We start from the raw sequence: 13,046 nt of genomic DNA on the forward strand, positions 1-13,046 counted from the left end.
TGTCCGGATCTGTGTCCAAATTCCCCCTCTTTCCCCCCTGTCATATTGGGTTATGGGCCTGCCCTCACCCATATGATCTCTCTTTACGTAATTACACACGAAGTAATGCTCTTTACAGAGAAGGTCACATTCAGAAGTACTGAGAATTAGGACTCAAACCTAAGAATTTGGTAGGGAGGAAGAGGAGGACACAGTTCAACCCATAACATGCCTGAAGCTATAGGTTTGTGTTCCCTAAAGAACCTCATGGAAATGCAACTCATGAGATTATAGGCCCACACATCTCATTTTTTTAATCACAGGAAAGGATCTTAGAGATAACTAGTTTAAACCTCTCTAGTTAAGTTAAATAAATAAGGAGAGGAAGTGGCTTGCTGAGGACCCAACCATAAAGGTGAATGTGATTTCCTATGAAGACCAATATGTATGGGTTTCCTCTAATCTTTAAACAGAAGATGCTTTGAAAAATTAGTAGTGTTCAGTGTTTTTTAAAAGTCACATTATCCTTATTGCTGGAAAAAGTTAGAGGCAGATTGTTGTACCAATTGTAACCAAAGTGGGGGGAACAGATACAGATGGGTATTTCCTTCCCTAAACTACCATAGTTTACTGCAAAATGCTTTGAAATGGTTTCCATGACACATTTAAGGTGACATATTCAAGGTGTGCATTTCCAGTTGTGTGGACAATGGAGCCATATCATTTTCTTTGAGTCAAGAAGGTTCATCCAAGTCACCTGGGAAAAAGATCAGCACTTCCCTGGGACTAGAGTAGTCCTATGGAAATCTATCCCCAAATAGGAATGACCAGAGGCTGGCCAACTTGAGAATGGGGCTAATTTGTCTTTGTGATTTTCCACCTCCCAGCATGGGCTTTCCATTGCTTCCCAGAGTGGGCCTCTACACATGTGGCCAGGAACATCCTTGAGGTCTATGTGCCTGCCTCTCACCCTCTGGCCTGATATCATGCTTATAACTACCCAGTTCTCCATGCCCATCCATTGCCTATATCTTCTCTCTGACCATGAGTGATGCTCAAGTCTGATTTTCTGTTATGGCCCAAGTCAAGGAACCAAGCTGCTATTGTCCTCCTTGTGTCCCTTTGGCCACGCTTTCTTTTGTGGAGGGATTACGAGTATGGGAGAGGAGGTTACAACCACCCTGTACCTAAAATCTGGGCTGGCCTCAGGGTAGAGAGGGGAGTTCAGGATAACCCTTCCCAAACTTCCTAAGACCTGTAAAGTGTTTCCCACCAAGTTTTCAGGATACCTGAAATTCACAGCAGGAAGTGTGCCATTCCTTCTGATTGGAAGGCTGATCTCTGAAAGTCTTTGTTATGACACAATGTTGATCACAAAATAGGAAAAAACCTTGGACTTGAAGACAGTCAGCTTAGGTGCCAGGCCAAGGGAGAGATGGGGACAGAAAACTGAACCATGGAGCACTCAGGACACACTTGGCCTCCTGGATTTTGCCTGAGGCCTAAAAGGAGTCAATTTCCTACCATCCTGACCCACATAAGTTCCACACTTTTTTAAAAAAGATTTTATTTATTTATTCATGAGAGACAGAGAGAGAGAGGCAGAGACATAGGCAGAGGGAGAAGCAGGCTCCTCGCAGGGAGCCTGATGTGGGACTTGATTGCAGGACCCCAGGATCACTACCTGAGCCAAAGGCAGACGCTCAGTCACTGAGCCACCCAGGTGCCCCTTGTTCCACTCTGTGTCTCCATGGTCAATATCCAGTCCTCCTCCTGTGTTCCTCCCTCCACCCTAAATCCTAACCCAGATCGCCCATAAGCAGAGAACTTTTGGGAGTTGTATATAATGACGTTGGGCAGAAATGGAGAAAACACAGCCAGAGGTGCATCCATCCATGCTAATTTTTAATTTGTGCATATGATACGATGATGCTTTCTGTCTTTATGAGATGATTACAGCAGTAATTCCTATTTGGAGCTGAATCATTGGCAAAGCAAGTACTTTTATGCATGTGACCTCATGTGCATCTCCATAGTGTGGGTAGAGTCTGTCTTTGCATCATTGGCATTTATATAGCTTTACAGATGAGGATACTGAGGGTCTGAGAGGCCCAAGATCATAGTGAGTCAGTAAAGGAGTTTTGGGGTTTGGGTCTAGGGCTCAGGTCCTGAGAGCCTTCTCAGATAGTCTACTTTGGGATCTATTCTGCTGTGCTTTTCTAGACGTGTGGGCCTCTTTGTCCTGTCACATGTAGGTTCCACAAATGAAAGCTGTCAGGAGTTCAGCAATTGGGCAATGTCTGGGCTAATGGGCCCTAGGGAAGAGTTCATGGGAAGCCATTAGGTGGTACCTGGTGGAAGATATAATGTAAGCAAATGTGGAAAGAAAAAACAGAAGTAGAAAAAAGCCAAAAAGATGGTCTCCTATCTACTGACTCAACCAACCACAAACATTGCTGGGCACAGAGGGAGACTCTTGAGCTACAATATGAGGCTTGTGCCCTTGAGGAACTTCTACTCTGGCTGGGGTCATTTGAGGTCTGGGGCTGCCCTGAGCTTAGAGTTCCTATTCAGAGACGAGCAAAGTTCCTCCTTTCCTGATTTTGTCCGAGTAAAGGGAGGTAGCAATGCTGTGAAGACATCTTCCCTAGGAATCACTGTGGTTTTTTAATAAGATGAGCGGCAGAAGCAGCAGGAGATCGGTAGCCCTGTGGTCGGGTCACCTTTTATTGACTAGAGGGGAGGGACAGGTCCACAAGAGACTAGCTGAGGTTGAATCATGGTTCTGTGGGTGGAGAGAAGGGAAGGCAAGAGGTTGTGGCCAATGGAGGGTGTGGTCAAGGTATATAGAGAGTAGCCACTAGCCTGTAGCTTTCTGGCTGCTTTTTTCAGGAGTCTTACCCACAGTTCCCTCTCTGATACAATGCTCCTCTGTCATCCCATTCATACCTTTCCTTCTCTGTGCCTCTTCCCTTGTTTTCCCAAGGAACTAGACTGGGAGAAGATGCTCTACTCTCTACTCTAGGGAATGACAAAACATCACTAGAAATTTAAGAAGATGGATACACTTGTGTTTAGTGATATGCTCTTGGGGGTATGGGTAAATGTGTTGAAAGAAATACTTAGATAAGCATCTTTGGATGTGAAGGTATGGGATGGAATGAGGAGCTAATGAAGCACACCTCTCAAAAGGCATATTCTGTAGTGATGTAAGACCTCCAAACCTGCCTTCTCGGAAGAGTGGGATTAAGGCTACACTGCTTTGGTTTTGGAGGGTGTGAGCAAGAGTCTTCTGCTCTTCTCATCCCTGGGCTCATCCCACCTTCTGAATGAACATTGAATGGAGTTTTAATAATATTAGTTTGAAAGGGGCACTGAATGATTACCCCAATCGGAAGCCTATGGGCTTAGCTCTGAGCCCATTACTACCTCGCGTCTCCTTCCTTTTGCTGTTTTCTCTCCGTGGTAAGTGATGTCCCCAGCTATTAGTTGGTAAGTCCATAAGAGCTCTATCCCTTTGTTGGTTACCACCTAGTTCTCTCCAGCAAGTGCTACTGGCCTAATTCTTAAAACTAGACCTCTGTCTTTCCTAGCCAAGTAAAATGCTTCCAAGGCTGGCCACCCAAATGCAAATGCATAATTGAAGCTGGAGCTGAAGGAGTGGATGCTTTTGTGCTCTCTAGGCTCTAGCTGAGGGCTGTAATAGTAGCTATTTTATTTGGTAAGCATATATTGAGTGCCTACTCTGTAAAGCCCTGCTCAAGGGACTATGGAAGACTTTGGAATTCTCATTTTCAAGGACCTATAGCCAAATATATCTAAGTGGAATGCAGGTCAGAATCACCTGGGGAGATTTTCCAAAGGCTCCACTCCAGAGCTAAGTCAGATTGGGACCAGGTCTGTGTGATATGGGAAAGTTTAGAAGGTGAGTTTTATCTATGTCCTTGGATGTGACACTATGGGACAGTGTAAGAGGCAGGCAAGTGTACCACTAACTAAAAAGCAAGGTCAAGTATAGCTATTTCCACTGAGAGGGATAAACAAGGTGCTCTGAGGGTATAGACTAAAGAAGAAAGATAAATATCTATAAACTAGCAGCCTGGGGCAGGAAAGGTAGACTGTATTCCCTAGGCACGGGGTCTCCAAAATGCATAAATTAGAAGAATAATAACAATTGTCATTCTTCGCTCCCATGCAATATATAGTGATAGAACACCAGAGCCAGTGCTTGGCAGAGTGCAAGAAAGACCAGGTTCCTGCCCTCAGACAGTTTGTAGTCCAATGGGGCAGGATGATAAGACACGTACAAGTGTAACTATGACACATGGTGGAGAGTGACAAATGCTATTTTATAGGGGACAAGTAGAGTGCCACAGCACCCCAGAGAGTGCTCTTCTGATTTACAGATAGAGGAGGGCTTCCTGAGGAACTGGCCTTTTAGGTGGTGAAAGAGATGAGCAGTAGGAGGATGCTGAGGAAGTAAGGCCATTGGGGATGGAACCATAGGCATGTGATGAACACAGGCAAGGATATCTATGAGGGCCTTGGAGAAGGCAGAGTCCGCAGGACTGGGCTGTGGGAGTAGAGGGAAGGGAAATGCAGGACTCAGGGATGACCCAGGTTTGGAGCATTAGTGGCTGGAGGAAGCTGGTGCCATCAACCAAGCAGGTGGAGAACATTTTAGGTGGACAGTGATGAATCTAAAGCATCAGCTCAATATCCAACTAAAGAGGATAAGATGTTAGAGGACTCTTTACCCTGGATGCCTTAGCCAAGGCAGGTACTTCTTTATCTGGACCTTCAGAGCTGGACTGTTGGTACCTGGAGGATTACAATAGTATCTCATTATATTTATGTCTTGCAAATAAATGCTTCATGTGGAAGGTGGCACTTATTGCATTCATTCTTTCCACAAAAGATTTATGGACTGAATATGCAGGTGCCAGTTCATGTGGCAGACACTGGAGCTATGATATGGGACATGTCTCCCATCTAATTGTGGGTTTTCAGAATCCTGATTGCGTCCTGACTTGTTATTTGAGGATGTGCTTATCTTGGCCTTGCAGAATAGTCTCATCCAGCAGTCACTGAGGAGTGCAGAGCCAATCCCTCCAAAGTCAGCTGGCACAACCCTGCAGTGGAGCAGGGGACAGATCATCTGCCAGCAGCCTGCATTTGTACAATTAGCACACACATTGAGTCTCAGACCTCATAAAGTCTTGAAGGACCCTCCTTTCTGGGAATCCTTCCAAGTTTTGGAAGTCTTCTGGACTAAGCAATGTCCAAATGAATGAATTCATGATGGAATGGATGGTGAACTCAGAATCCAAGAGGTGTTTTTCTGGATGGTGATCTAAAGTTTCCAGGTGGGAGCCACTGTCTGCAGGAGAGGAGACATGAAGCCTCTGCAGGTGGAAGCTATTTCTCTCACCCCATCGCCATGGCCATGGCATTCCCCAGCGTGCCCTCCATGATGCTTCTTCCTGCTCCCACTCTAGCAGCTCTGTCCACCTCCATTGACACCACCAAACTCCCTTTCAATAGAAGGAGGCACCCTCGTAGTTGAAGGCACCCGCGGAGTGAGGGGGAGTGCTGGGTGCCTGCTGCTGGCAGAGCCAGAAGTGCTGGAGCAGACTTTTGAGATGCCTGCGGAACTTGACCCCGACAAAAACGTAGAGCACTGGGTTGAAGCAGCAGTGGGAAAAGGCAACGTTGCGGCAGATGAGCAGGGCATAGTCTATCTGCTGGCTGAGCTCACAGCTCTGGATGACCCCGAGTTTCAGCAGTGTCTGTAGAAACAGGACCAGGTTGTAGGGAGCCCAGCTGAGGAAGTAGGCCACCACGATGGTGAAGATGAGCCTGACTGTCCGGGGGCGCCGTTTGGATCTTGAGCGGAATAGGGTCCTGAGAATCTCCACGTAGCAGAACAGGATAATGCCGATGGATAGCAGGAAGAAGATGTTGTGCTGGTAGACCGAGGTGAGGAACCACTTGTTTTCTGAGTAGTGACAGCCTTCAGGAAACACCTTGTGGAAGATGGCATCAGGCATGGAGGACAGGATGCTGGTTGCCCACACAGATGTGGTCATCAGCACACGGCACTGGAGGGTGTGGACGCGCAGGGACGAGAGGGGTCTCACTACTGATATGTAGCGGTGGATAGTCATGATGGTCAGGAAGAAGATGCTGCTGTAGAGGCTGATGGAGAAGATCATGTTGAGGAGCTTGCAGAGGAAGTCCCCCAGCACCCAGCCCCAGTGGTACCCCATGGCCCACACTGGCAACAAGCAGGAGAACACCAGGTCTGAGAGGCACAGGTTGAGGATGAAGACATTGGTGAGGGATTCCAGGCTCTCATACTTCACCAGGACCCACAACACCAGGCTATTGCCCACCAGGCTGAGAAGGAACACCAGGAAGTACAAGATGGTGGTGCTGAAGGTGGCAAAGGTGAAGGACTTGGTCTCACACAGAAGGCTCTGATAATCATAATAAATGGTGATGGACTCTGGGGTGCCTGAGGGCTCCATCTAGACATGGAGAGCATCTGAAATGACAGAGATGCAGAATTTCAAACCATGTGGTTAGGTGAGGATCGGAAAAAAAAGTGTGGTCCGTGGTCTAGCTACCAGTGATGAACTATATGTAATGAGACTGGGAAATTTGCCAGAACACGAAGTCACAAAACATACTGTTTAGTTTGGGGAGCATTTCTTCTTAGCAAAGCTCTTTTGATGAAGGAAGTGGCACACTCATTTACATTCAGTCATATGCCCCTTGGGACTGGCATTCAAGTAGCACTAAGCTAGACCATTCTCCCAGTAGGTGTACAAGAAAGAGCAATGGAACTGGATTCAGAGAACTCAAGTCAAATTTACTATATTTCTGGGCAAGCTGTCTACCCTTCCTGAACCTAAAGTCCTCATCTATAGAATAGGACTAATGATCCCCAAACTGCTCCTTCATTTATGTAACAAATATCTCGTGAGCATCTGCCTGCCTGCCTCCCTTCCTTTGCCTCTCCCTCTGTCCCTCCCTTCCTTTCTTCCTCTGCTCCCTCCTTTTCTTCCTTCCATAAAGTCTACAAATCCTGATGGCAAGAAACTTGCTGTCTCTTGGAACAGGTCTGAAAAAGAAAGGAGCAAGCATTTCTCATGTAAACTCAGGTATGAAATAATCTCAAGGCTACTCTGGGAGACCAAGTCGTCACTAACACAGATGATCCCTGAAAAGGAAGTATATGCCAAGTGACTTCCAAAGGCCAAAGGAACCATGAGGCCAAAGAAAAAGGCCGACCAAGTCCAGCTTGCCAAGCAATGGTTTAATAAAGGGGCTTATGGACACAGGTGTGTTTTGGGTGACTGCAAAATGAGTAGATCTCTGCACCCCCACCTCCCATAAGACCTGATTTTATAGCCCTAGAGGCTAGGGAATGTGTAATGGGAGACAACTGGGAGGAGATGTTTGAGAATAGTTGTGTGTCATAGCCATATCTCCAGAGAAGACCAAGGACGTTATGCCCCAAGTGTACCCTTAAGGGTAATTTATTATACAACTGTTTAGACAAAAGGAAAGAATGATGGTGGTGGTGGTGGTGGTGTGTGTGTGGGGGGGAGGACTGTGCTCAAGAGGGCTCCAGGTCACAGAGCAGTCATCATGATGGATTTGTCCAAGATGGCATCAGGCCGCTACATACACTCACTAACACAGAGGATTAACTCTCTGGGCAGAAAGCTTTCTCATTTGGAAGTTTAGTTTACAGAACATCCTATAGAGGCAAACAAATGGCAATAACCTAAGCATCCAGTTGGAGGGGAGTAGGTAAGAAAACTATATTGAGTCACATTGATTCAATCCCCTGAGTTAGTGAGGTTTGGAAAATGGTGAGACTACAAAGCCAGGGGGAGGAGAGAGAAAGTGATTGAAAAGCTGGAACTCTGGTTGAAAGAGGTGAGTGAAGATATAGGGCCCTTGGGAAAGAAGATAGGAGATTGGGTGAAGGAGCTGCCTTCACCATGTAAGAGCCTTCTCATCACCTACTACGTGCCAGGCACTGTGCTAGCATAGGCTACACACCTGCTCCTTCTGTCCTCTGTCTGTAAGGCACAGCCGCTCCCATTTTACAGAAGAGGAAACCAAGGCTCAGACTGGTGAAGTAACCCTCTTGACTGAATAAAGACAGTAAGCAGGAAGGAGAGAGAGCCAAGCTAGGAGCCGAACATAGGCTCTCCTGCCTTGTGTTTGAAGGAGGAAAATCAGAGGAATAGCCCGAGTTTCTTACTTACCTAGTTTTAGATGGCAGGAATAATAAGGGGGTCTCTGATGAGTCCTGTTTTGGGTAGTAAGTCAATCATGTCTCCAAAGACCAAAGTGGAGATGATTGCAAGTATTATGTGTTGTTGGTCTCTTTTGTATTCTTTTGATTCCCAACAAAGAATACATATACTTTTGTATGTTTACTGTCTACTTGTGTTTCTTATTTTGAAAGTGTTTATGGATTTTGTTTATTTTTCTGCTTGGAAAAATTTTTAGTCTTGTCAACCTGTTGTGCTTTTTAGCTTTTAATTCTGTCCATGCATTTTATTTATTTATTTATTTATTTATTTATTTATTTATTGACATTTAGAAAGTGAGAGTTTATATTTTATTTTATTTTTTTTATTTTTTTTTATTTTTTTATTTTTTTAAAAAATTTTTTTTTTCAATTTTTATTTATTTATGATAGTCACACACAGAGAGAGAGAGAGAGAGAGAGAGAGGCAGAGACAGAGGCAGAGGGAGAAGCAGGCTCCATGCTCTGGGAACCCGATGTGGGATTCGATCCCGGGTCTCCAGGATCGCACCCTGGGCCAAAGGCAGACGCCAAACCGCTGCGCCACCCAGGGATCCCGAGAGTTTATATTTTAAAGGGGAGCTCATCTGACTCAATCCATTTGTGCTTGATGACCTCTGACCTATGCCAGGCTGTGTGACAGATGCTGGATTCTAGGGTGGAAACATAACTAATAAATAGTCTCTATCTGCAAGAGCCTTATAGTTTAGAATGAATTAGAAATTGTACAAATGTCTGGGATTTCCTGTAGTGTGCCTAGTTGGAAATGCAGATATTTGGGGACAGGGCCTTGTAAGAACCCCTCATATCATACAGGTGATCCCTAAAGTCTGCTGTGTAGCTCTTGTCTTCCCCTGACCCAGAGCCAGTGTAGGGCTGACCCATCTTCTTAACATCAACACCCCACCTGCGTGGTTGGAAATTTCTCAAAATTAAATGGCTTCTCCTGACAGAGAAAGTATCTTGTCCCTCTTTTATTTGAATTTACTAGAAACAAGTAGGTTTACACTCTCAGTGTTGTAACATCTCTGAAGAATACAGAACAAAACAACAGAGAGATGGTTTGGCTTCCTTGGCCAATGATTTGTGTTGCATCGCCAAGACAGAATAATCACACGTCTCTACATTTAGTGGAGTTCACATTTTCTCCTCTTATCTGCAGAATAAAAGAAGTCCTTGGGCTGGCCTGAGATGACAGGGAGCCAGTGATCAATCTACTCGACTTCCATTTCTTCCACCTTACCTAGTCTTTTTCTGATCTGTGGTCCTGAATAATGCAGCCTGACTGGGTTGCTAAGAGGACTTTCTAATTCCTGCTCTGCCAGGGACTGGTAAATATTGAATTATTTACTATGGAGAAGATAATGTAAGTGGGTGTCACTTCTCAGTAACGGTTGAGTAAGCTCAGATGTAACCAAGCATTTTACAGATAAAAACCATAAACCCCACCCCCCCAAAAAAAACCATAAACTCTGGAACAGAAACCAAAACAGAACCCCAGAACCTTCTTTTGGGCACTGTTGAGCTATGAGAAGATGGTGAATCCTGGAAGAGACCAGGCATTTGAAAGAGGAGGGTAGCTGAATGGAATGGGTAGGATTCCCATTTTTATGTCTTTGGCTTTGGGGCAGGAGCCAATCATGAGGGGCAACTAAAATTCCAGTAGCAAAGTCACAAATTTTTGGTCTTGAAAAACCAGAGGGCTGAGTTTAGGGTAACTACAGCCACTGGACAGGGGAAGAGGGGAGATCACAGAGAGGAAAGGGCTAGAGAGTGAGAGCCCCAGAATCTGTATTTTTACTCTGCCCAAATACTTGGCTGACCTCTGAATCACGAATGCCCCTGTGAATGCTGGAGACGCTCAATTGAAATTGAGCTGCTGCCCACTTCAGGGGAGGCAGAGTTTAGAGTCTGAGCTGGGCATCTTAGTTGTGTGATAAAGTGAACAGTATATAAAATAATCATTACTTTTCAAAAGAATGAAATAATCCAGTCTGCACAACATAGCATCCACAATGATCAGGCTACAATACAACACCCCTCGGCATGTGGACAAATAGGAGAACATGGCCCATCCTCAAAAGAAAAAAAATGGTCAAGAAACTGATCCTGAGATGACCTAGATGCTAGAATCTGGAAATAAGCATGGAAATGCAATTCTTTTCACTGTGCTCAAGGGACTAAAGGAAAATATATCCCTAATAAGCGGAAAGATAAATCTCAGCAGAGAAAGATAAACCGTATGAAAGACCCAAAAGGAAGTAGAAACCCATAACAATAAGATATATAGAAAAGCCAAAACAATTTGGAAGTAAAACAACACACTTCTAAAGAATCGGAGTCATAGAAGAAACCACAAATGAATTGTAAAATATTTGGAATGGAATAATAATGAAAATAGCACATATCGAAATCCATGGCACACAACCCAAACATACTTAGAAATGTATACCTTCAAATGCTTTTATTAGAAGAAAGGTCTAAAATTAATTACCTAAATCAGCGATTCAGAAGCTAGAAAAATAAAAGCAAATTAAACCCAAAGAAAGTAGAAGGAAAGAAATAAATATAAAAGAAGAAATAAAGAAACAGGGAATCAAAAAGAAAGCAAATGTACAAAACTAAAAGCAGTTGTTTGAAAAAGTTTTTTAAAATGTTTTTTAAAAGTTTTTTAAAACTCTAGTTAGATTGAGAGCAGAAAAAGAGAGGACACAAATTCTGAATAGCAGGTATGAAAGAATGTGCATTACTGATTTTAAATAACTAACAAAGAAATATTATCATCAATTTTACATTAAATTCAGCAACTTAAATAATGGACAAATTTCTTTTAAAAAATTCAACCTACCAAAGCTGACATGAGGTGAAACAGCAAATCTGTAAAGTCCTGCCTTTATTAGAGAAATTTGATTAACTATTTTTTTAAATCTTCTTACAGAGAAAAACCCCAGGACTAGATGATTTTTCTTGTGCATTCTGTCAAACTTTTAAGGAAGAAATAATATCAATCCTATACAAACAATCTGAGGTACGGGATGGAATACTTCAAATCATTTCATGGAGCCAGCATAACCTTGATACCAAAACCAGACAAAAACATCACAATAAAGGAAACTACAAAACCAACATCCCTCATGAACATAGGCACAAAATTCCTCAACCAAGTATCAGCACGTCAAATCCAGCGATATATTTTAGAAGGATAATACATCACAACCAAGTGGTGTTTATCCCAGAAATATGGGTATGGCTTAACATTTGCAAAAATCAAGCAATTTAATCAGTCACCACACTGACAGAATAAAGACAAAAACTATCTGACACTTTTTGATCCGTGCAGAAAAGTATTTGTCAGAACCCAATACCCATTCATGTTTTTTTTCTTTTTTTTTTTTATTTATGATAGTCACAGAGAGAGAGAGAGAGAGAGAGGCAGAGACACAGACAGAGGGAGAAGCAGGCTCCATGCACCGGGAGCCCAATGTGGGATTCAATCCTGGGTCTCCAGGATCGCGCCCTGGGCCAAAGGCAGGCGCTAAACTGCTGTGCCACCCAGGGATCCCCCAATACCCATTCATGATGTAAACTCTCAGCAAATCAGAAATTAAAGGGGTGTTGGACATCTATAAAAGCTATTCCACTTTTCTGTTGGCTATTCATTCCTTTACGCAAAATGTCACAGGCACTTCTGGCCTAGGCTTGGGAGGTCTTGGGGATACAAGAGAGAATGGTGCCAAACCCCAAACCACTGTGAGTTACATTCTAGAAGCCTGTTCCCTTTCACCTGTCACTGCTCTCCCTCTCTGTTTCTGCTCGCCCACCTCAACACCAGGACAGCAAATTTAGCTTTCCAGTCCACAGTATGTTTCTGGATCAAGAAACACAGGTCTAAATTATCCAACCACCGATAATAACAATGTCTTACCTAAAGGCTTGGAACCAGATAACCCCCTATACTTTCTTCAGTAGAAGGAAAAGAAAAACATGTACATGATAGGTCTGTTCAAAGTACACAGACCAGGTTTTTAGCAATGCAGATTTGAGGGAATCCCCAGACTTGGGGACTCAGAACCTCTGGATGTAGGGCTCAGGACTCCATATATTTACTACCTCTCCAGTTGTCTGATGCCCACCTAGAGTTTAAGAACCCCTGGTACAAGCTATTAACATGAGAGGAAAACAGAAATACTTGTTAAGGAACTCACCTATATCTACACCTCTTTACGTGCGTCTTGAGGCAGAAATGGTGCTTCTCTGTTGCATATTTGTGCTCTAAGAAACTGAAACACCTGCCCTGCCCAGAAAGTTAGAGGAAGGTAGGGGAAGATTGTTGTGTACAGTTTCAGAGGGAGACAGGGAACCTTGACTGATCCCTCTACTTCCCTTCTGGAGTTGGAAGGAACCTTAAAGGATAAATTTTTAAAAAGTTGTATTTGTATCTTAGCAAAAATTATATTTGATTAGCATATCAGTCATGTATGATGACGATGATGATTTTAAATTGAGATAAAATTCATGTAACAAAAAACTGTCCATTTTAAGTTGTGGAATTCTATAGTGTTTAGCATATTCACAATATTTACAACCATTATTGCTATTCAATTCCAGAACATTTCCAGCACCCCTAAGAGAAATCCCATACTTGTTAGCTGTCAATCCCTTTCCCGTTTCCCTCTATCTTCCAGCAACTGCTAATCCACTTGCTGTCTTTTATGGTTTTGCCTAATCTGGACAT

General features: G+C 43.7%; 1 protein-coding gene across 1 annotated transcript; it reads right to left on the minus strand.

Moving 5' to 3' along the window:
- Nucleotides 1-1,587: 1,587 nt before the first annotated feature.
- On the minus strand, nt 1,588-12,627 carry XCR1 (X-C motif chemokine receptor 1). Its single transcript, XM_041760586.1, has 2 exons — nt 12,517-12,627; nt 1,588-6,526 (listed from the first exon to the last, which is right to left on the minus strand). Exon 2 carries the CDS (start codon nt 6,507-6,509, stop codon nt 5,517-5,519), a length of 993 nt encoding a protein of 330 aa, XP_041616520.1. The 5' UTR covers nt 6,510-6,526; nt 12,517-12,627; the 3' UTR covers nt 1,588-5,516.
- Between the last annotated feature and the right edge of the window lie 419 nt (nt 12,628-13,046).

The sequence above is a fragment of the Vulpes lagopus genome, chromosome 7, assembly GCF_018345385.1.
Source record: "Vulpes lagopus strain Blue_001 chromosome 7, ASM1834538v1, whole genome shotgun sequence".
Classification (NCBI taxonomy): Eukaryota; Metazoa; Chordata; class Mammalia; order Carnivora; family Canidae; genus Vulpes; species Vulpes lagopus.